The sequence below is a fragment of the Esox lucius genome, chromosome 16 (genome assembly GCF_011004845.1).
Source record: "Esox lucius isolate fEsoLuc1 chromosome 16, fEsoLuc1.pri, whole genome shotgun sequence".
Classification (NCBI taxonomy): domain Eukaryota; kingdom Metazoa; phylum Chordata; class Actinopteri; order Esociformes; family Esocidae; genus Esox; species Esox lucius.
In genome coordinates, this window is record NC_047584.1 from 30,339,362 (window position 1) to 30,360,383 (window position 21,022).

A 21,022-nucleotide genomic window follows, 5' to 3' on the forward strand; every position below is an offset into this window, starting at 1 on the left:
GGTGGACTACCTGGCAACGTGTGCTATATTCTCATGTGGGGGAAGGAACACTTCTTGCTCAATTTCCCCAGTGCATGGCAGATTTTCTGTCTCACCTCACAGCATTGAAGTTATTTTGTCTTTATATAAAATATTTCCAACCTGCAAATGAGTTATTCTGAACAGTAATTCTGAACAACATTCTGAACAGACCCTTGTGTTAAAATTGTTTTATTCCACCTCTTGAGGGATTTCTGTTTGGTTCACACATGGGAACTCAATAGTACAGACAGGTGGTCAGTAGTTACCCTGTGCTACAGACAGGGGATCAGTAGGTACACTGTGCTACAGACAGGGGATCAGTAGGTACACTGTGCTACAGACAGGGGATCAGTAGGTACACTGTGCTACAGACAGGGGATCAGTAGGTACACTGTGCTACAGACAGGGGATCAGTAGGTACACTGTGCTACAGACAGGGGATCAGTAGGTACACTGTGCTACAGACAGGGGATCAGTAGGTACACTGTGCTACAGACAGGGGGTCAATAGTAACCCTCTGCTACAGACAGGGGGTCAACTGTAACCCTGTGCCACAGACAGGGGGTCAATAGTTACCCTGTGCCACAGACAGGGGGTCAATAGTTACCCTGTGCCACAGACAGGGGGTCAATAGTTACCCTGTGCCACAGACAGGGGGTCAATAGTTACCCTGTGCCACAGACAGGGGGTCAATAGTTACCCTGTGCCACAGACAGGGGGTCAATAGTTACCCTGTGCTACAGACAGGGGGTCAATAGTTACCCTGTGCTACAGACAGGGGGTCAATAGTTACCCTGTGCCACAGACAGGGGGTCAATAGTTACCCTGTGCCACAGACAGGGGGTCAATAGTTACCCTGTGCCACAGACAGGGGGTCAATAGTTACCCTGTGCTACAGACAGGGGGTCAATAGTTACCCTGTGCTACAGACAGGGGGTCAATAGTTACCCTGTGCCACAGACAGGGGGTCAATAGTTACCCTGTGCCACAGACAGGGGGTCAATAGTTACCCTGTGCCACAGACAGGGGGTCAATAGTTACCCTGTGCCACAGACAGGGGGTCAATAGTTAGCCTGTGCCACAGACAGGGGGTCAATAGTTAGCCTGTGCCACAGACAGGGGGTCAATAGTTACCCTGCTGATCAGTTGTTGGGGGACAGCCAATGAAGCAGCACCAGTCACAAATGTTCTCATACTGTACCTGAGTGTGTGTGTGTATATGCTCCAGGTGTGCCAGTTATCTCTAACGTGTGTGTGTGTGTGTGTGTGTGTCCGTCCCAGGTTTCTGCGTGGGGAGGCTATGTCTTCATCATCAACCTGATCCCTCTCCACGTGTTTGTGTTGCTGCTTATGCAGCGCTACAGCAGACGAGTTTACATTGGTGAGTCCGCGCACACACACACTCGGACACGAACGCTCGCATGCACACACACCCACGCCCCCGCGTGCAAACATTGGCTTATGCACAGAAGTCCACTGGACCTACACAGTTGCCTGCTGCTCAACATGCCACACACACCAGCCCTGCTCTCCACAGTGCTCTCTGATTAGTGCTGACAGTCTGAACTTGAACCCCTTAGTCATTGTTTCATTTCAAATCCAATGTCCTTGAGTTCTGAGGCACTACAGCAAACCCTGAGTCACTGTGAAAATACTTAGGCACTGACTGTATGCCACAACTGGCCCGGAAATATATAATAAATACACCTCTGGCCGTCTGTGTGTGTGTGTGTGTGTCTGTGGGTGTGTGAAAGAGACCGTGATTACCCTGGAGCTTAGAGAAGATTGTCTTTAATGGTAGATTATTCTTACTGTAGGAGGTGAGTATGGTGGAGCATTTCACGCACGGAGGCTCCGGGCTGAACCAAATGCAGTTGGGATTCTCTCCCCTTTTCTTAAAAACACATAACAGCTAACAATAATAATGTACTGGTTTCATTAGCAATGGATGAAGTGTCCTCAGAGCGGCCCGATTGAGATGAGATGCCCAGGGAAGGAGGGAAGATGGACAGTAAAGCGAGAAGGAAATGGGAGGGAGAGGGAGAGGAGTGGAAACCAGAGAGATTGAAGTGATGGAGAGCGAGTTGAGGGTGACGGGATATATACTAGTACATGGAGGGAGAGGAGAGGAGGAGAGGAAAGGAGGAGAAGGAAGGGGAGAGGACAAGGAAGGGGGGGCAGGTATGGGAGGCAGATGGAATGGAGTAGAGGAGCAGGTAGACGGAGGAGTAGAGGAGGAAGGAGAGTGAGATTAGGTAGGGCGATAAGGTAAAGGATAGGGGCGAGAGGGAGGTGATGGAGGGAGGTGAAGGAGGGAGGGGGGTGAGGGGCAGCAGACCAACATACACTATTTCACAAAAGTGAGTACACCCCTCACATTTATGTAAATATTAGATTTTATCCTTTCATGTGACAACGCTGAAGAAATGACACTTTGCTACAATGTAAAGTAGTGAGTGTACAGCTTGTATAACAGTGTACACTTGCTGTCCCCTCAAAATAACTCAACACACAGCCATTAATGTCTAAACCACTGGCAACAAAAGTAAGTACACCCCTAAGTGAAAATGTCAAAATTGGGCCCAAAGTGTCAATATTTTGTGTGGCCACCATCATTTTCCAGCACTGCCTTAACCCTTTTGGGCATGGAGTTCACCTGTGGTTCACAGGTTGCCACTGGAGTCCTCTACCACTTCTCCATGACTACATCATGGAGCTGGTGGATGTTAGAGACCATGAGCTCCACCACCTTTCGTTTGAGGATGCCCCACAGATCCTCAATAGGGTTTAGGTCTGGAGCAAAGTTATTATAGTTTTGCATTTTTTATTAGTTTTTATTTTTATTTCATTTTGACTTTTTGTTTTCAAATTCAGTTTAGTTTTAATTAGTTTTTAAAGTGGGTTTGCTAGTTTAGTTTAGTTTTTATTTTTTGAAAATGCTTAGTTTTAGTTTAGTTTCTATTAGTTTTAGTGTTAGTTTTGTCTTTTTTTGTAATATGGGCTATTTGTCAGGGGCAAGAAAAAGTTCAGGTCAGAAAAAGTATTGTGTAATAATAACTCAACAAAAACTTTGTTGTTTAGGGGCAAAGTGTTATGATAGGTATATTCAAAGCAAGGCACAGATTCACAGATGTTCGCACTCAAAACCTGTGATAACCATGAATCATCATACATTTATATGTCTAGCACTAGTTTTGTTATGACCTTTGCCAAGAGCATATATCAAAATGCAGATGAAGTTTTTAGCCATCTGATCGCTATTTAGTAGATTTGCTTTAATGTTTTGAAAGAAGTATCGGAAAGGGATAGTTATAATAATTCCTTTGTTAATAATGTTACACAGAACTTTATTATATTAAATATGGTTCACGCCTTCACAAAATATTCACATTTAACACCCTAGAGGCCTACCCAATTCACACCCCATGGAAATTCCTTTAACGTTACCTCTTACAAAATCCACACGCCGTACCAAAAATCTAACGTTACACTTCTTCTTCTAAACAGAATTCACACTCTATACAAATACCACAGCTGTACAATTTTCACACCCTATTCTAAATTTATACAATAACATTCTGCCTACTCATCTGGATTGAAGCAGCAAACATTCAGTGTAAAAGTAAAAATTACATAACATTATTTAATATTTGAATCACAGCTTATAGGGTTTTGACATCAACAACCCAAGTGCATTTTATCTCAAACTTGCGACTAGTTAACTTTTTAAAGAAGGCGCAATCGCTTCTCGGGTAGACACTAACACACTGACAAAATTATATTCAGAATAAAAAATATTTTTATACCACTTTTTAATGTGTGATTGTGTAAAGGTGTTCACGAGATACCAACCTTTCGCGAACTTGCTTCAACGTCATGAAGACGCGGTGTGAGGGGAGGGGGTGTGTGCGTGTGCGTGTGCGTGTGCGTGCGAGCGTGCGAGCGACAGAGAGACGGAGGGAGAGCAGGGAAAGGAAACACAGCTGAGTGAATACTCTGCATGTTTTAAATAGCGTTAAAAAAGGAAAGACATTGACAAAGACAAAAACTAAGAACATTTACTCTATAATTTTAGTTAGTTTTGTCAACCACACATTACAGTTTTGTTAGTTATCGTTTTTTGTAATGCCTCGTTTTTTGTTTTTTTTCAGTTAACGACAGTGTTTTTTTCCCACCTAGTTTTCGTTTTTTCGTTCGTTTTCGTTAACGATTATAACCTTGGTCTGGAGACATGCTTGGCCAGTCCAACACCTTTTCCCTCAGCTTCTTAGCAAGGCAGTGGTCGTCTTGTAGGTGTGTTTGGGGTCGTTATCATGTTGGAATACTGCCCTGCGGCCCAGTCTCCGAAGGGAGGGGATCATGCCCTGCTTCAGTGTGTCACAGTACATGTTGGCATTCATGGTTCCCTCAATCAACTGTAGCTCCCCAGTGCCAGCAGCACTCATGCTGCCCCAGACCATGACCCTCCCACCACCATGCTTGACTGTAGGCAAGACACACTTTTCTTTGTACTCCTCACCTGGTTGCCGGCACACACCAGGTGAGGAGTATAAAACCAAATTCGTTTTTCTTGGTCTCATCAGACCACAGGACATGGTTCCAGTAATCCATGTCCTTAGTCTGCTTGTCTTCAGCAAACAGTTTTAGAGCTTTCTTGTGCATCATCTTTAGAAGAGGCTTCCTTCTGGGATGACAGCCATGCAGACCAATTTAATACAGTGTGCGGCATATGTTCTGAGCCCAGACAGGCCAACCCTCCACCCCTTCAACCTCTGCAGCAATGCTGGCAGCACTCATACATCTATTTCCCAAAGACAACCTCTGGATAAGACGCTGAGTTTGTGCACTCAACTTCCTTGGTCGACCATGGCAAGGCCTGTTCTGAGTGGAACCTGTCTTGTTAACCTGCTGCATGGTCTTGGTCTCGGTGCTGCAGCTCAGTTTCAGGGTCTTGGCAATCTTCTTATAGCGTAGGCCATCTTTATGTAAAGCAACAATTCTTTTTTTCAGATCCTCAGAGTTTTTTGCCATGAGGTGCCATGTTGAACTTCCAGTGACCAGTATGAGGGAGAACACCAAATTTAACACACCTGTTCCCCATTCACACCTGAGACCTTGTAACACTAACGAGTCACATGACACCGGGGAAGGAAAATTGCTAATTGGGCCCAATTTGTACATTTTCACTTAGGGGTGTACTCACTTTTGTTGCCAGCGATTTAGACATTAATGGCTGGGTGTTGTTATTTTGTGTTATTTTGAGGGGACAGCAAATGTACACTGTTATACAAGCTGTACACTCACTACTTTACATTGTTGCAAAGTGTAATTTCCTCAGTGTTGTCACATGAAAAGATATAATCAAATATTAGCAAAAATGTGAGGGGTGTACTCACTTTTGTGAGATACTGTATATTAGGAACAACTATGACGGATGTTTAGTGGATGTGTCGCCATCTCCTAGACGGATGTTTAGTGGATGTGTCGCCATCTCCTAGATGGATGTTTAGTGGATGTGTCGCCATCCCCCAGAAGTCTTTCCCAGACACAGAACCAGGTGCTCGGTGCCATTGTCCCTGAATAATTAGTCACACCCCTGTCTGTTCTCCAGTGGCGTTGCTTCCAGTGTCGGGTGCAGCTTTAAGTCGGGTGCGCAGTGAACGGTGCAGGGTTCCATTTAGGCCAAATGGTGCCGTGTGTCCTTCGCCAAGGTGCCTCCTTTCCCCTTAATCGTCCACCTCCCAGAGAGGCTGCAGATGTGCCGCCCCCCCCCCCCCCCCCCCCACCCCCCGGGGATACGATTGATGGAGCCTGCCTGTCCCCTCTCGCTCTCTAAACCTCTCACTCTCTCACACCCCCCCCCCCCTTTCTTTCCCTCTCTCAATCACCCTGTCTGTTTCTCTTTCCCTTAATGTCCCTCTGCCTCTGTCTGTCCGTCTCCCCGATCAGCCTCCTTGTCCTTCACTGTCCATCACTGACAGCTGTCTAACACACGCCACAACAGAAAACGGGGCTAGGTGAGGGAGGTGAACTGGAACTGGAAATGGAGGCAGAGGAGAGGGAGCGAAATGCAGATAATGAAGATGAGATTGAGCGAGGTTAATAGTGAATTGTCCGTAACCGTAGCAGGTGTGTGGATGAGGTGTGTCTCATTAAGCGCTGACTGATTCAGACTGACAGGGGATGACAGCCTTTGAGGACCACATCCGCCTGCTTCACAGCTCTGGCGTTTCATCAGTTCGGTGGCTTTGGAATGCGCGTCCCAACATTTCTTCATTTCAGCAGATTTTAATATCCTGTCATGAAAAGAACGCTTGTTCACCGTCATTAAATATGTTTTCCAGGGAAAATATTCAAAGTGATTATTTCCTATTCAGGACCAAATAAAATAGGAGACAGAAAATTAAAGCTTGTTATGTGCAACTGGGAGGGTCAATTCAATGTGTGCTTTCCAAAAAATACTGACATTTCCAGCCTGTCTGTCTTTGGGTGAACAGGGTTGCCATGTTATGCTTAACCTGCTTGGATTTTCTCTGCAAAACGCCAGAAAATTCCCACTTTAAAATGTTTTCACTCCTGTATGTTCAAAGATTTGTATATAAAATGTTTCAGATATTACACTTCCTTAAATCTGAATTTTATTTATTCACTTTCATTGTATACTGTGCAAAAGCTGTATTTACAGTATTTCATTGCTTTGACCAAGTAATTTCTAAAGATGATTATTTAACGTGATTAGTGATTCATTTACATCTGCCGGTTATTTTACGTGAATTTAACTCTAGGTTTAATATGGTAAAATATTTTCTTTTTTAAATCGTCTTGTCTTTGCTCATAGCAAGTCTTTAAACATGAAATATGATTGCTCAATTTCTCCATCTGGTCTTGCTATAAAGGGACCCTAATTGAATATAACCGAGTTTTAAAATGAATGGTGCATAATTCTGTGTAAATATCAAAGGGATGTGTCCCAACATAATTCTACTGTATTTACATACGTTATTACCCTGTGTGTTGTGGGAAATCATTGCCACTTTTTTTTTTTTTAACCATTAGGGCTGGATTACTTTGAAGACTGTGTCCATCAGTTATCTTTATTTTGAATTCAGCAAAATATATATAAAAATGCTTTGCAGCTCTATGATACCACAGGAGGCTCTGAAACACTTTTGACAAGTCTTAAAAGTCAGTCTAAACCAGTCATCATAAAAACTATCTAGCTCTTATTTATCCCAGTTATCATTATTTTACATCAGATCATTTTAAGTCTGTTTGTCAGAGAAAAATACAGTATCTTCCTTATGCAGTACACTCATCTTGCGAAAATAACAACCATGATTTACTCTGAGGAAATGAGAATTTCATTAATAATTCATGCTTAAAACTAATTGTAAACACAAGCACATGCCTTTCAGATTACATCACTCTCGGTAGCACTTTTGATTGGCAGGTCTTTATATCGAGGTTGTTGGCATTAGCAGAATATCCAATATCAAAGTACGGGAACAGTCTCTCTGAATCTGTCTATATGAGTGTAGATGACTGTCATATCCTTGGCGTTGCGGAAGGACGCCTCCACCTTGCCGTAGTCCAACTGTACTCTGATCCTCTCGGGTCTTCTCTGCAGATTTAGGGTGTCACCTCGCCCTCCTGTATATATACCACTGTGCAACCATATGCACCAGATTTCATTATTTGGCGATGCACTCCGCTGCCCCTTCCTGTCAACTGACTCTTTAGCGATTCCCAGAATCCACCACGGGTGATCGCCCAGCTCTGTATCCCGGAGCTGAACCCCTCAGAGCCCAGAACATTGACATACTTTGGGCGTCTCTCTTGGTTGTCTGGGTTCTGCTGCCGTTTTCCTCTGTGCGTCACACTGGTTAGATTGTCAGACAGAGTCCCCAGTGGGCCGTGTTTGGGTCCAGAATCACAGGGTGTATTTGAAGACCCCCCCCCCCCCCCAAAATATATCTCATCAAGCCAAATACCAAGAAACGATATTCCGGGTAGTAGTTTCAATGTCATTTGAGTGATGGGTCCTACAGAATAGAACCTGTTTGGTTAGAATTTTTAGATATACCCCTGAATGTACTGAAAGATGTAGAGATTGAAGCTTTTTAAAAGAAAAAATGCACTTTAGGAATATCTCAGTCTTTGTTAATCTGACATTCTGTGTTTGGGTTTGGCTGTTAATATGCTCTGCTTTTTTTCACAGCTTTGTTTAACTTTAGTAAAGCTCTTCAGCTTCTCCTGTAAGGGCTTCAGGACAGTCTGGAGTTGCTCCTTCATGATCCCGTGTGGACACAGTTATGAGTTTGGCTTGTCTTTGTGGCCTGACGCCCCACCTAGATGTTCCTCCTCCAGACAGTAGAGTGTAGACGGCGATAGGCTGAAGATGACCCTGTAGATGTCGTAATCCCACAGGGGCCTTTTTAAGTTTGCCTTTAATCTCCCAGTCCCTTGTATTTCTGTCCTTGTCAGTCCAGAAGTCTCTGCCGGTCCGGGCCAGAGAGATGATCAGAACCATGGGCTGCAGTTTGATGTCCACTCAGCCAGCCCATAGTGATGCGCAGAAGCTCCTTTCCTCAGTGGGGTGGATGGAGGATGGTTGATAATGCCGTTATGTGCAGGAGATACTAAATAAATGAAAGCGAGAAGGAGGGGGAGGTGATGGGCGAGGGAGGGAGGACGGCAAAGAGAGAGCGGTGGGGAGGAGTGGTGAAGGAGAGGATGACATTGAGGGATGTTGGGGTGTAGATAGTGATTTGCCCATTACTGCCACAGGTGTGCGGATGAGGCATGTCTCATTAAGAGGTAATGGATTCAAATGGGATGACAGACGCAAATAGCCACAGCCACATACTTTGCGGCTGATGATGATGTATTGAAATGCTGAATTTAGTGTGTGTGTGTGCTGGGCAGTTGTCACATTCAGGGGTTGCACTAAAGTCCTAGCAAATTAATCAAGATGTATTTAAATTTTGTTCCTTTTTGTATCAGTAGTTCAGTTGTAGTCCCAGTTTTTCGGGGGGGGGGGGGTGGGCACACCCAACCTTGCCATGCTGAAATGACACACGCAGCCATGCCCTAATGAAATGACACACCCAACCTTGCCCTAATGAAATGACACACCCAACCTTGCCCTAATGAAATGACACACCCAACCTTGCCCTAATGAAATGACACACCCAACCTTGCCCTAATGAAATGACACACCCAACCTTGCCCTAATGAAATGACACACCCAACCTTGCCCTAATGAAATGACACACCCAACATTGCCCTAATGAAATGACACACCCAACCATGCCATGCTGAAATGACACACCCAACCATGCCATGCTGAAATGACACACCCAACCATGCCATGCTGAAATGACACACCCAACCATGCTCTAATGAAATGACACACCCAACCATGCTCTAATGAAATGACACACCCAACCATGCTCTAATGAAATGACACACCCAACCATGCCCTAATGAAATGACACACCCAACCATGCCCTAATGAAATGACACACCCAACCATGCCCTAACGAAATACCACACCCAACCTTGCCATGCTGAAATGACACACCCAACCATGCTCTAATGAAATGACACACCCAACCATGCCATGCTGAAATGACACACCCAACCTTTCCATGCTGAAATGACACACCCAACCATGCCCTAATGAAATACCACACCCAACCTTGCCATACTGAAATGACACACCCAACCATGCTCTAATGAAATGACACAATGTCTTACCATTCCTGTAGACATCCTAGACTTTTTTGGCCGACGACCACATTTCAATATCAAAAATCCCCCCCAAACCACTTCCAGTAGCATCTGGTCTTTCCTCCAGGGCCTTCTTCAGTTTCTGAAGGCAGCCAGCAGTGAGATGCAGGGTGCGACGCTGCTAGCTTTATGAAGTTATCCATTAACAAGAAATGAGAGAATAATGTGAATGCTGTTCAGCAGTAACTGCTTTTGATACCATGGAGATGAATCTGTGACTGTAGACAGAATAAGAGATATCATCCTCCTCTATGTGAGAGAATCTGAATGCTGTTTTCTCACAGTGCCGTTCCTCTGGAACAGCTTCTGAAGACAACTTCTTCTACTTTCAACAATTTAGCATTTTCATAGGGAGCATTTTCATAGCATTACACACCAAATCGAACCCAGACACGCACACACTTAAATCATAAATGCACTGATTACCTCCAGAATGTTATTGATTCCTGAAATATACAGATTTCCCCTTTAAAACAGCTCTATGAATGGGAATGCATGTTTTATTCATCTGCTTTGATTCAACTGGGTTACATCAAACAACTTTGGTGGCTCAGTGAGGCCGCTCATATCGTTGTTTTCATTATGCGGTTCACAGTATTTCATCTTGACCTTAATCTTAACAGCCTGGAATAGGATCAGCCTATTAAACCGCCCATTGAACCTCTCGCTTGTAAATGTTGATTATTCTGTCTAATCATAAATGCTGTATTCGTATGTGGCCAAAGCATGCATCGGAGAAAGAACGTTTGACATTTTAAAACTCTTCCTTACACCTGTTTTAAAACCATGATCTACCTGGAGTCTGAAGTCTTATAATTAAAGGAATGTCTTAAAATGTCTATTTAAAAAGAAACTAGCAATTTATGGCTGAATAATATATTTTTTTATATACTGTTTATGGATGGATTTTTTTTTTTCTCTAATTATGTCACAAATGCAAGCTGAGCTGAACGTGCATGCGTATTTGTACTTGTTACTTTACTCACCACTCCTTCTTGTCTGCCCCCCAGCCTATAGCACATTCTACATCGTTGGTCTGGTGCTCTCCATGCAGATCCCTTTTGTGGGCTTCCAGCCAATCAGAACCAGTGAACACATGGCTGCCGCAGGTAAGGACCAATCACAGCGCTACCTAGTTAAGTGTACAATGTTAGCCCCACCCTCTCTCTATGTAGTTAGGTCTTTTTCCGCTACGGGTCACATTGACCCCTCCATCTCATCTCGTTTCCTCGACAGGTGTGTTTGCCCTCCTCCAGGCTTATGCCTTCCTGCAGTACCTGAAAGACAGACTGACCAAACAGGAGTTCCAGACTCTGTTCTTCCTGGGGGTCTCTCTGGCTGCTGGGGCAGTCTTCCTGACGGTTATTTACCTGACATATACAGGTGATATTTTCCGACTATTATATACCTGTTATATACCGGTCTATACTCACATTAGAAGGCAGGAGGGGGTGTAGAGCTTTTTGTTTCAGGCACGGCGCAGCACTGTGTGCCTGGACACTGCCCTTAGCCGTGGCTTACTCAAGATAGACCATAAACCCCAAAGATACATTATGTAGTGAAGCCATCTTTTCTTGGCCAGGGCTTCAGGACAGTCTGGAGGTTTTTGGGTGGGGAGATGTAGTGCTTCTGTTTCAGAATATGATCGCTTTCGTTTGTGTATTCCAAACCAACCATTTGTTTTAAAAGGTGGGAATTTTTAGCTGGGAGATTTCAGGTGGATTTGACTGGAGTGGTTCTTCAAGTAAATCAGCATTCACGGTTTGAACCAGACAATTTTTAATGTTTTTCGAGTGTTGAAGGAAACCATCAGAAGGCCTTGGCTGGGGTCACATGGAGTGCTTGGAGTGAACTACTTTGAATTGGTGCTCAGATAAAGTACTATGATACATTGAAAATAATTTATTGGTGCTTGATATGATCGATTTTCTAAGCTCCCGTCTGGTCCAATGTGATTATCCATCATTGCACATTGGCTTGTTTCCCATCAGTTGACAGGTGTTCTGCTAGTCTGTTGCGTTGTCGCGGTGACAGCATGTGCAGTTATCTTCAGGACCGTGGCATCGTTTCTTGAGTGAAATTCTCATTCATCAACTGCTTTTTATGTATTGTTATTGTATTTTTTGTAATTATAGCTGCAGTTCATTCTGTTCTGGAAGGAAAAGTGTTCACTCATGATGTTGGGGGGGGGGGGGCTGAGCAAATCTATTTAGTCAGGCAACGTCCACAATAGCGTGAGGTATATAGGATGTCATTATAATTTGAAATCCAATTAACGTTGCCAATTCCTTAAATAATTCTTAGTGTTAATGTGGCGTTGCCTATTTCTCTTGAACACTTTACATATTATTGCAACATGTAGATATAAAATCACAATTAGTGCTTTGAAAGGCTGTTGTAAGTCCTTGAATCTGACTTTCAAATGTCAGCAACAGAACTTTCAGAGCACTCAGTGAAGACACACACACACAGTCTCAACCTACACGCATATTAACGCTTACTCCGTCATCTGTGTTATATTCTGTGTGTGTGTGTGTGTGTGTGTGTTTCAGGGCACATCGCTCCATGGAGTGGTCGATTCTACTCACTGTGGGATACAGGGTGAGTACACAAAACAGTCTGCACGCACACACACACACACACACGCGCGTTTTTCAACAGCCGTTAGAATCGAGCCCACCCTGGTCAACATTTCTGTGGAAAACATGAGGCATGCAGATGACAAATAGTTTATCCTCTTTATTGTTGCTATCGTTTTCTTCTATTTGGGGAGGACAGAGGACAAAAACGTGCCCCAGAGCCCCTGGAAAGAGTGTGTCACAGCAGTATACTTAGTAATGATCAAAACACATCGAGGTAGAGTCTTAAAAACACAGAGGGCAAAGGTCACGTGGAGCAGACAGGTGACAACGCAGGTGCTGCCTCCACCCATATAACAGGATTTGATCTACTGTCTACTAGAGCAGGCTGTAACAATGCAGTCCGCCCCACTATGGGCTGAGCCCCTTTGGTCGGGGGAAATTACATGGGAACATTTGTTAACAATTTTATCAGTGCAAAAAATTTTTTTACCAAATTTGGTCATTCAGACTTCGGGCTGACTAATCTACCTAAACAACTCAAAGTCCATTCTGGACATCGAAGACAGTTCCACTCCATTTTTTTCCGCCCTGTAATAAGGGGCTTATTTAGACTTAGGACACTGGGGGGGTGCAATTAAAGATGAGGTCAAACGGAAAACCTGAATACCCCCGGCCTGGACATTTCCAATCACAAACGATTCAGTGGAACTGCCCTTTACCGTCCCTGTTTTACCGTCCCTGTTTTACCGTCCCTGTTTTACCCTTTACCGCCCCTGTTTTACCCTTTACCGCCCCTGTTTTACCCTTTACCGCCCCTGTTTTTACCCTTTACCGCCCCTGTTTTTACCCTTTACCGTCCCTGTTTGTCTACACTTTTAACATGCTTTGCTTGTCATTTCCTCATAGAGTGACTGTGACGTTGTTCATTTTTACATTGTCTACTGATGCTGATAATTCCAGAATTTAACCTTGTGAAGTTTTTGCTCCAAATTTTCAGACTGCTGTGTTGTTGTGCAATAACTATTAGCCTGCTGTAGCCAGGGCTGGAAGTAGAGGTGTCCCACTAGTTAGGGACTAAATGCATGTGTGCTTGCTTCTTTATTAATTCACTATAATCTCTGTGGGCCTGACTGGAGCAAACTAGTAATTGTCTAATACCAGGGTGTTACTTCAATTGCTTTAACGTCTGTTAACGCTCAATCTGTTAACGCTACAAACTCACGCCAAACCTGACCACATGCTTCCTCCTCCTTAGTTATCTGAACATTGATCATGTGATTACCATCATCCATCTCATTTGTCAGCTCAAAGGCAGGCATTTATTTTCTTTCCAAGACGGGCTCAAAATCAACTACAAAGTCAGCCATTTTGCTAGCAAAGGCTGGCTAACGCTTATCTGGACAGCCGCGTTAAGTAGTTAAGCATCCATTTGTTGTTATCAACATACGGCTCTGCTGCCCGGCCTAAACTGCCCGGCCTAAACTGAAAGCACCCCCGCTGTATGGCATGCACAAGACTAATAAATAAATGTTCCTACATGATGAACAGGTAAAAGTTTGGAACGTCTCCCTGCATGTTTGTTTAACATTGTGAACATCATTAAATCTGGAGGGCTCTGGTACAAGTGAAGGTCTTGATGCCAGGAATGAGTGCTCCGTCGTATTTCCAGCAGAGAAACGCTTTCAGTCAAACAGTCAGTTGGCCATGTCATGAATTCATAAACACCCGACTCTGCTGCGGAGAGACAGAGAGCTGTCAGAGTGCACCATCAGCTGTCTGTCTCAGAGAAAGTGTGTTTGTGTGTGTGTTTGCTCTGCTGCACTGCAGTAGGTTTTTTAAGGCCCCCCCCCCCCCGGTTAATCCTGTGTGTGTGGGTGTGTTTGTTGGTTTGTTGTGTACAAATATACTTTAGTGCCGTCCCATCAGAATTGCAGCTTCCTATTTGACAGATTAACTGCAGACCTGAGATAGATGTCAAAACAACCAATAGTTTAACTCTTTCTAGGTTCTCTCCTTGGCTACCCAAAGGAAACCGTGTTTATCAGTCTGTCAGTGCCCACTCACGTACTGCAGCCAAAATGGCCTGTTGGTGGAGCATCCCAATCCCTGTAGGTTAAGCCTTTCACTCAGGGAGATGATCTAAAGCAAATACATGGTTTAAAGAACAATCTGAAAAACCCAAGCAAAGCACCACATGGCTAAAAAGCAGTGTCCAGTCAACTTTTCGTCCTTCCTCTCTCCAGGTATGCTAAGATCCACATCCCAATCATCGCGTCAGTCTCCGAGCACCAGCCGACCACCTGGGTGTCGTTCTTCTTCGACCTCCACATCCTGGTCTGCACTTTCCCTGCCGGCCTCTGGTTCTGCATCAAGAACATCAACGACGAGAGAGTGTTTGGTGAGATGGAGGCTGTGACCTCTGGTGAAGGTCAAAGTTCATGGGTGTGGTTAAGGGCTGTGTTGACGTTCCGTCGCAAGAAAACACTCAGTAACATGTAACTACAAGACTGATGTGTCAATTAAATGTGTTTTATAAAGCCCTTTTTTTATCAGCAATGTTAACCAAGTGCTTTTACAGACACTCTGCCAAAAAATTAATGAAAACAAGCAACAACATGATGTAGAAGTACAGCGGTGAGGAAAAAAACCTCCCTAGTATGATTGGAACCCTAGAAACCTAGAGAGGAACTTGGCTATGAGGGGTAACAAGTCCACTTCTAGCTGTGTTTTAGCTTTGGTGCACAAAAAAAAAAAATCTAACCTGTTCTGGGAGCACGATTGAGGAGACTCCTGGTGTTTGTGTCGGTTTAGGCCTCAGTGAATATGGCTTGGCTGGGTTGCTTTCCTCATTAACGATCCCAGTACAGAAAGACATGGAGGGGTTGGGTGGTTCTGTTTGTCATTAGTAATTAGCGGCTTGTTTAGGTCTTTCAGCTCGTTGTGTTCATGTCACAGAATAAGCAATTATGCCGAGCTGAGTGGCCTCTTCACATTACAACTAACCTGGCAGAGATGCTCCGTTTCCACGGCGTCAGAAGGGCCGTGTCAAATGCCAGTGGGTTGTGTTCCGGCTCGTGTTTGTGTACATAAACATAACATTTTAGCTGCGTTCTGGGAGTATTTTTCAACTGATATGTTGCCATAATATAGACCTGCTTAGTGAATTCGTTCATTGATATTAACTGAAACAGTTTTGGCTCCACCCAGCCTTGCCATGGGAACGTAGATCGTTTAAACCATTAGCACAGTTCGCTTGTCAAGTAGAATGACTAAAAGACGCTGTAACTGTTGCGCAAATTGACCCACTTTGATGAATCTTCCTTCAACCTAATATGTTGAACCATGACCCTGCTCTCTTCCACCCCCTATTGGCCCTGAATCAGTTTTTTTAAGCCCCCCTTTTTTTTGGTGCAGCTTTGTTTAGGTCAGAAACCTAGCAAATCCTTTACTTAACAACAAAAGCTGTACATGCCAGTGAGATACTTTAACCTTTCCTTTGTCTAACCACAAAGTCTGTCAAATTATTATTTTGTGTTTCAGGGTTAAGTAGTTTTTTCCTGTTAGGGTAACGTTTCCAAGTCTGCCTTCAACCATGGAGGGAGCTGCGCAGACAGGTGCAGGGCATTGCTTAGCAACACGTTCCTGGAGGGAAACAAATGCATCCCAGATTGTTTGTGAATCCGTTCAAACCATACGGGCGGGCGTGACGCCTGAATTCTCTTGGTAAAAACGACATTCCCGTTCATAGGGGGTGGTGCGCGTCTATGAAAACGTGTCTCTGAAACACGAAACCTTGCGTTAGATTAGTCACTTGTGTGATGCAGGAAAAATCTGCCAAGTGCCAAACAGGAGATGGCCAGAAAAACATGAAGACAGGATGATTTGAGTGTTCAGTCAGTCAGTCAGTCAGTCAGTCAGTCCTGGTGACCCCTTCCTCAGCAGCTGGTGGAAATACAGGCTACCCTTTGAACGCAGGCCTGCAGTGAGGAGATGGAGACCCCAGACACCTCGGGTTTGATTTATTCCGTCTAGAAGCAATTGCATGGAAGTCAGGCCTCTGCCTGTGTAGACTGTCAAGTTAACAAGAGATGGTTACAGACTTGGCTCTCATAGATGCGTCTTCAAGAGGACAGCGCCTGTTCTCAGGCCAACAAAGATAAGCTTCTTGACAAATCCATCTGTTAGCTGGAGACGGTGGCTTTATCCTCAACAGGATACAACAGAGTTCCCTGGCCCACCCTGTTCTTAAGTAATGAGCCAGTTAAGACCCATGACACTAGGATAAAACAAAACTTACCCAAACCCGGTGGTTCAGACCCTAATCCTGCTCTCTGCCCCCCCCCCCCCCCCCCCCCCCCAGTGGCTCTGTATGCCATCAGCGCGGTCTACTTTGCCGGGGTGATGGTTCGGTTGATGCTGACCCTGACCCCAGTGGTGTGCATGCTGTCGGCCGTGGCCTTCTCCAGCGTCTTCCAACACTACCTGGGGGACGACATGAAGCGAGAGATTCCCGCCGTGGAGGACAACAGCGACGACGACGACAAGAGGAACTCTGGGAACCTCTACGATAAGGTACCGGGGTTCCAGTTCTAATCACACGCTAGTCCCTACATGGTGGACAACCTTTGCACAGGCCTTTGGCACCCTGTTTTATGAAGTGTTCCACCTGTTGACTGATCCCTGGCCTCCTATGCCATGTTTAATACACTACGCCTGCTGGTCCGATGTGATCGACGTGCCATTTAGAGACCGTTGAAGATCTGTTTAGAGAGAGGTGTTGTGTTCCAGCCCATCTCAAGTAAACTTGCCCTGTCGGGGGTGTTCCTACCGTGCGTCGACCGCTCTCCTCTCTGTGCTCCGCAGGCGGGGAAGGTGCGGAAGCACGTGTCGGAGCAGGACAAGGCGGAGGAGGGCCTGGGTCCTAACATCAAGAGCATCGTGACCATGCTGATGCTGATGCTGCTCATGATGTTCGCCGTCCACTGCACCTGGGTCACCAGCAACGCCTACTCCAGTCCCAGCGTGGTGCTGGCCTCCTACAACAACGACGGGTGAGACGGCGCTGTGCGCCCCCGGCCGTTGGTGCGTGTGCGCTCTGGTGCTCTTGTGTGTTGACCGCGTGTGTGTGTTTCCCCTGTCGCCGCTCCCTGCGCAGGTCACGGAACATTCTGGACGATTTCCGCGAGGCGTACTACTGGCTGAGACAGAACACGGACGAGCACGCCAGGGTGATGTCGTGGTGGGACTATGGATACCAGATAGCGGGGATGGCCAATCGGACCACACTGGTGGACAACAACACGTGGAACAACAGCCACATAGCCCTGGTAAACAGACGCGTCGGTCCTGGAAGTTATTTTAAAGGAGCGGTCCGTTCTCATGGCCGTCCGTCAGAACGGTCATTCCAGCTGAGCAGACTGAGTCACTGCAAACGTCACTGGTTTAGATGAACAAATAAGAGTGACATCCACTACTAGCCTGTAAAAACACAAGATTAGTAATAATTTGACTGGAAGAGTGCTCCTTTAAAGTACATCATACAATCAAATAAGGAATCAGACAGACAAATATTTCCTACATTGTCATGAGTCTTGAATCTCGACATAAAGCTCTGGAGAAAATTATGAGACCACTGCTCCTTTTTCTTTCCTTTCAAAAAAAGTTGAAAAGGAAAGTTTAGAGTGAGGAACAGAAGCGTTCAATTCGCTGTGGTCTCTTAATTTTAACCCTTCTGTTCCTCACTCAAAACCTTCATCTCCAACGTTTTTCGGAAAGGAAAGAAAAAAGGTGCAGTGGTCTCTTAATTTTTCTCCCAGAGCTGTAGTCAACAGTAGGAAAGCGAAGGAAGACTGCACCTCTGGCGCCACTGTGTGGACGTGTGAGTTAGTCAACTCTTTCTCTCTGTGTGTTTCTAGGTGGGCAAGGCCATGTCATCAAATGAGAGTGCGGCATATGAGATCATGAGGTCATTGGATGTGGACTATGTGCTCATCATCTTCGGGGGCGTGATTGGCTACTCCGGTGATGACATCAACAAGTTCCTCTGGATGGTGCGGATCGCTGAGGGGGAACACCCGAAGGATATCAGGGTGACTATTGGCCGCTCTAATGACATCACGAACGTGGGAGACAAAGTGTTACCCCAGAAAAAACTGCATATGCTGATGTGAAACTTCCATTAGTAGCTTTGACCAAGGTCTTAGAAGTCCGTCCACTGGCATTTTAAAATATTTCCTTTAGTAGCTCTGTCATGAGTTGGGGCATAAGCTGTCAATAACAACGATTTACTTAAGATACTGAGGGTGTCAGTGCTACTCATGTAGGAAGATGAACTTTACTGTCCATGTTTGTGAGAGACTTTTAGTTTTAGACACACTGCAACCTGTTGATATTTAAATTTTTATTGTGTTGATATATTGCATTACATTTTCTTGAGATTGGTTAAAAAATATATATTGGTCGGGTACAACTGCATTCATGTAAATATAACTTCACCTCTGGCTGGTGTCGTTCCTGTCGTTCCTTTCCAAGACACTCTTCTTACCTTTATCAAGCTCTTGGACCCTATCCAGTCAGGATTCAAAACGGGTCACTCCAACGACCTCTCCTCTGTGCCACAGAGGCTCTTTGAACGGCCCGATCTAACTCTCTCCTCTGTCCTCATCCTCCTCAAACTTTCTGCTGCCATCGACATTGTGAGTCATAACGGGTCGATGTCTGCCGCAAAGTTCTCTCTTCTTCTCCCTATACACCCATTATTGGCTCTGTCACATCCTCACGTGGTCTTTCCAGTCATCCTGAACCCTGGCTGACATCTTCCGCTTTCGATGTTGTCCCATAATTTCAAGCTTTACCTTGACAAGACTGAGCTGCTCTTCTTTCAGGGGAATGTCTGTCCACTCCTGGACATGTCCATCGTAGTTGACAACTGCAGTGTCCTCCACCCAGACTGCAAGTAACCATGGCGTGATCCTAGACGACCCGCTTTTGTTCTCTGCTAACATTAAAGCAGTGTCTCGCTCCTCGGTCAGGAAGCAGCACAGGGACTTTGCCAGGAACCTATGTCGCGTCTGGATTGTCGCAACTCATTCTTGGCGGAGCTCACAAAGTATGCAATGAAACCCCTGCAACTCATCCAGAACTGTGGTGACCCATCTGGTGTTGAATCTTCCCAAGTTCTCCCATTTGACCCCACTTCTTGCCTGTGGAGAAACGAGGAGCTTCTCCCTACCTTTAGGCAATGCTCAAACCCCATGGCTCTTGTAGGGTTCCACCCTGTTCGGGCAGTTCGCGATCCACCCAGTCAAAAAAAAAATGTCGGCCCTGGTATCTCAATGGTGGAGCCAGCTTCACAGAGTCTGCCCGTCTTTAGAAAACATTTGGTGCAGTTGGTTCCACTGCCACCACTTCTGTCTGTTGTGTTTTATAAACATTTTATTTTTGTTGTTTGTATGGTCTAATTAATTGATTAGAATGCACTTCTGAACTGTGTGGTTGCTTCACCCAGCTCTTTGAAAATGTATACACTTACTGTAAGTCGCTTTGGATAAGAGCTAAAATGTTAATGCATAGAAGCCCAAGGCTTTGTCTGAGAGGCCTGTGTCTTCTCAGAGTCTTAATGATCTTTTCAAGATCTTAATGAAGCTGTCTCTGTGTGTCACCTCCTCAGGAAAGTGACTACTTCACCCCCCAGGGAGAGTTCAGGGTGGATAAGGCAGGATCTCCCATACTGCTCAACTGTCTCATGTACAAGATGTCGTACTACCGCTTTGGAGAGATGCAGGTAAGGAGACACTCACCACGTCTCTACAGATGCTCAACTGAAATCACTCTGGTGATGTAATATCAGTTATAGCGGATTGATTTCCGGGCGTGAGGCCTTTGACTAACTGGTGGCTGTGTGAACATGGTGTTAGACACTCAGATCTTAGCTTTGGGTTTGGCTTCACGATGCGTCTCCTCGTATGCTGTCCCTCACACTTCCTCTCGTCCCCCCAGTTGGACTTCCGGACACCCCCGGGTTTCGACCGAACCCGTAACGCTGAGATCGGCAACAAGGACATCAAGCTGAAGCACCTGGAGGAGGCGTTCACTTCCGAACACTGGCTGGTGCGGATCTACAAGGTGAAGAAGGAGGAGAACCGGGCCCCGCTGGATCACAGCCCCCGTAGTACCATCACCAACAAACAGAAGTACACCTCCAAAAAGGTATGGTTTGCATTGCGATGTGATCATCCGCTTTGGGTGGTATAGGATCGTGATCATCCGCTAGGGGTGATATGGGGTCGTGATCATCCGCTAGGGGTGATATGGGGTCGTGATCGTCCGCTAGGGGTGATATGGGGTCGTGATCGTCCGCTAGGGGTGATATGGGGTCGTGATCGTCCGCTAGGGGTGATATGGGGTTGTGATCATCCGCTAGGGGTGATATGGGGTCGTGATCATCCGCTAGGGTGGTTTCGGGTCGTGGTCATCCGCTAGGGGTTGTGATCGTTCTCTACTGGTGAAATGGGGTCATGATTAGTGTGGTGGAAATGATTGTAGACCTCACAATAGCGCGGTATCACAATTGCAATCTGAACATAACTTGGTAGGATGTGTATAGCACCCCGAATTCATGCAAGAGA

At 45.4% G+C, this 21,022-nt stretch overlaps 1 protein-coding gene across 1 annotated transcript in view; it reads left to right on the forward strand.

The window, feature by feature from the left end:
* Positions 1–21,022, forward strand: part of LOC105023487 (STT3 oligosaccharyltransferase complex catalytic subunit B) — a 49,781-nt gene that overhangs the window by 26,140 nt on the left and 2,619 nt on the right. Inside the window, exons 5-15 of the mRNA XM_010892725.4 lie at positions 1,303–1,402; positions 10,824–10,922; positions 11,050–11,196; positions 12,366–12,414; positions 14,639–14,793; positions 16,756–16,967; positions 17,259–17,446; positions 17,551–17,722; positions 18,311–18,484; positions 20,065–20,178; positions 20,394–20,603. Coding sequence (XP_010891027.4) covers positions 1,303–1,402; positions 10,824–10,922; positions 11,050–11,196; positions 12,366–12,414; positions 14,639–14,793; positions 16,756–16,967; positions 17,259–17,446; positions 17,551–17,722; positions 18,311–18,484; positions 20,065–20,178; positions 20,394–20,603 — 1,620 coding nt within the window. The remainder of the gene's footprint in view (positions 1–1,302; positions 1,403–10,823; positions 10,923–11,049; positions 11,197–12,365; positions 12,415–14,638; positions 14,794–16,755; positions 16,968–17,258; positions 17,447–17,550; positions 17,723–18,310; positions 18,485–20,064; positions 20,179–20,393; positions 20,604–21,022) is intronic.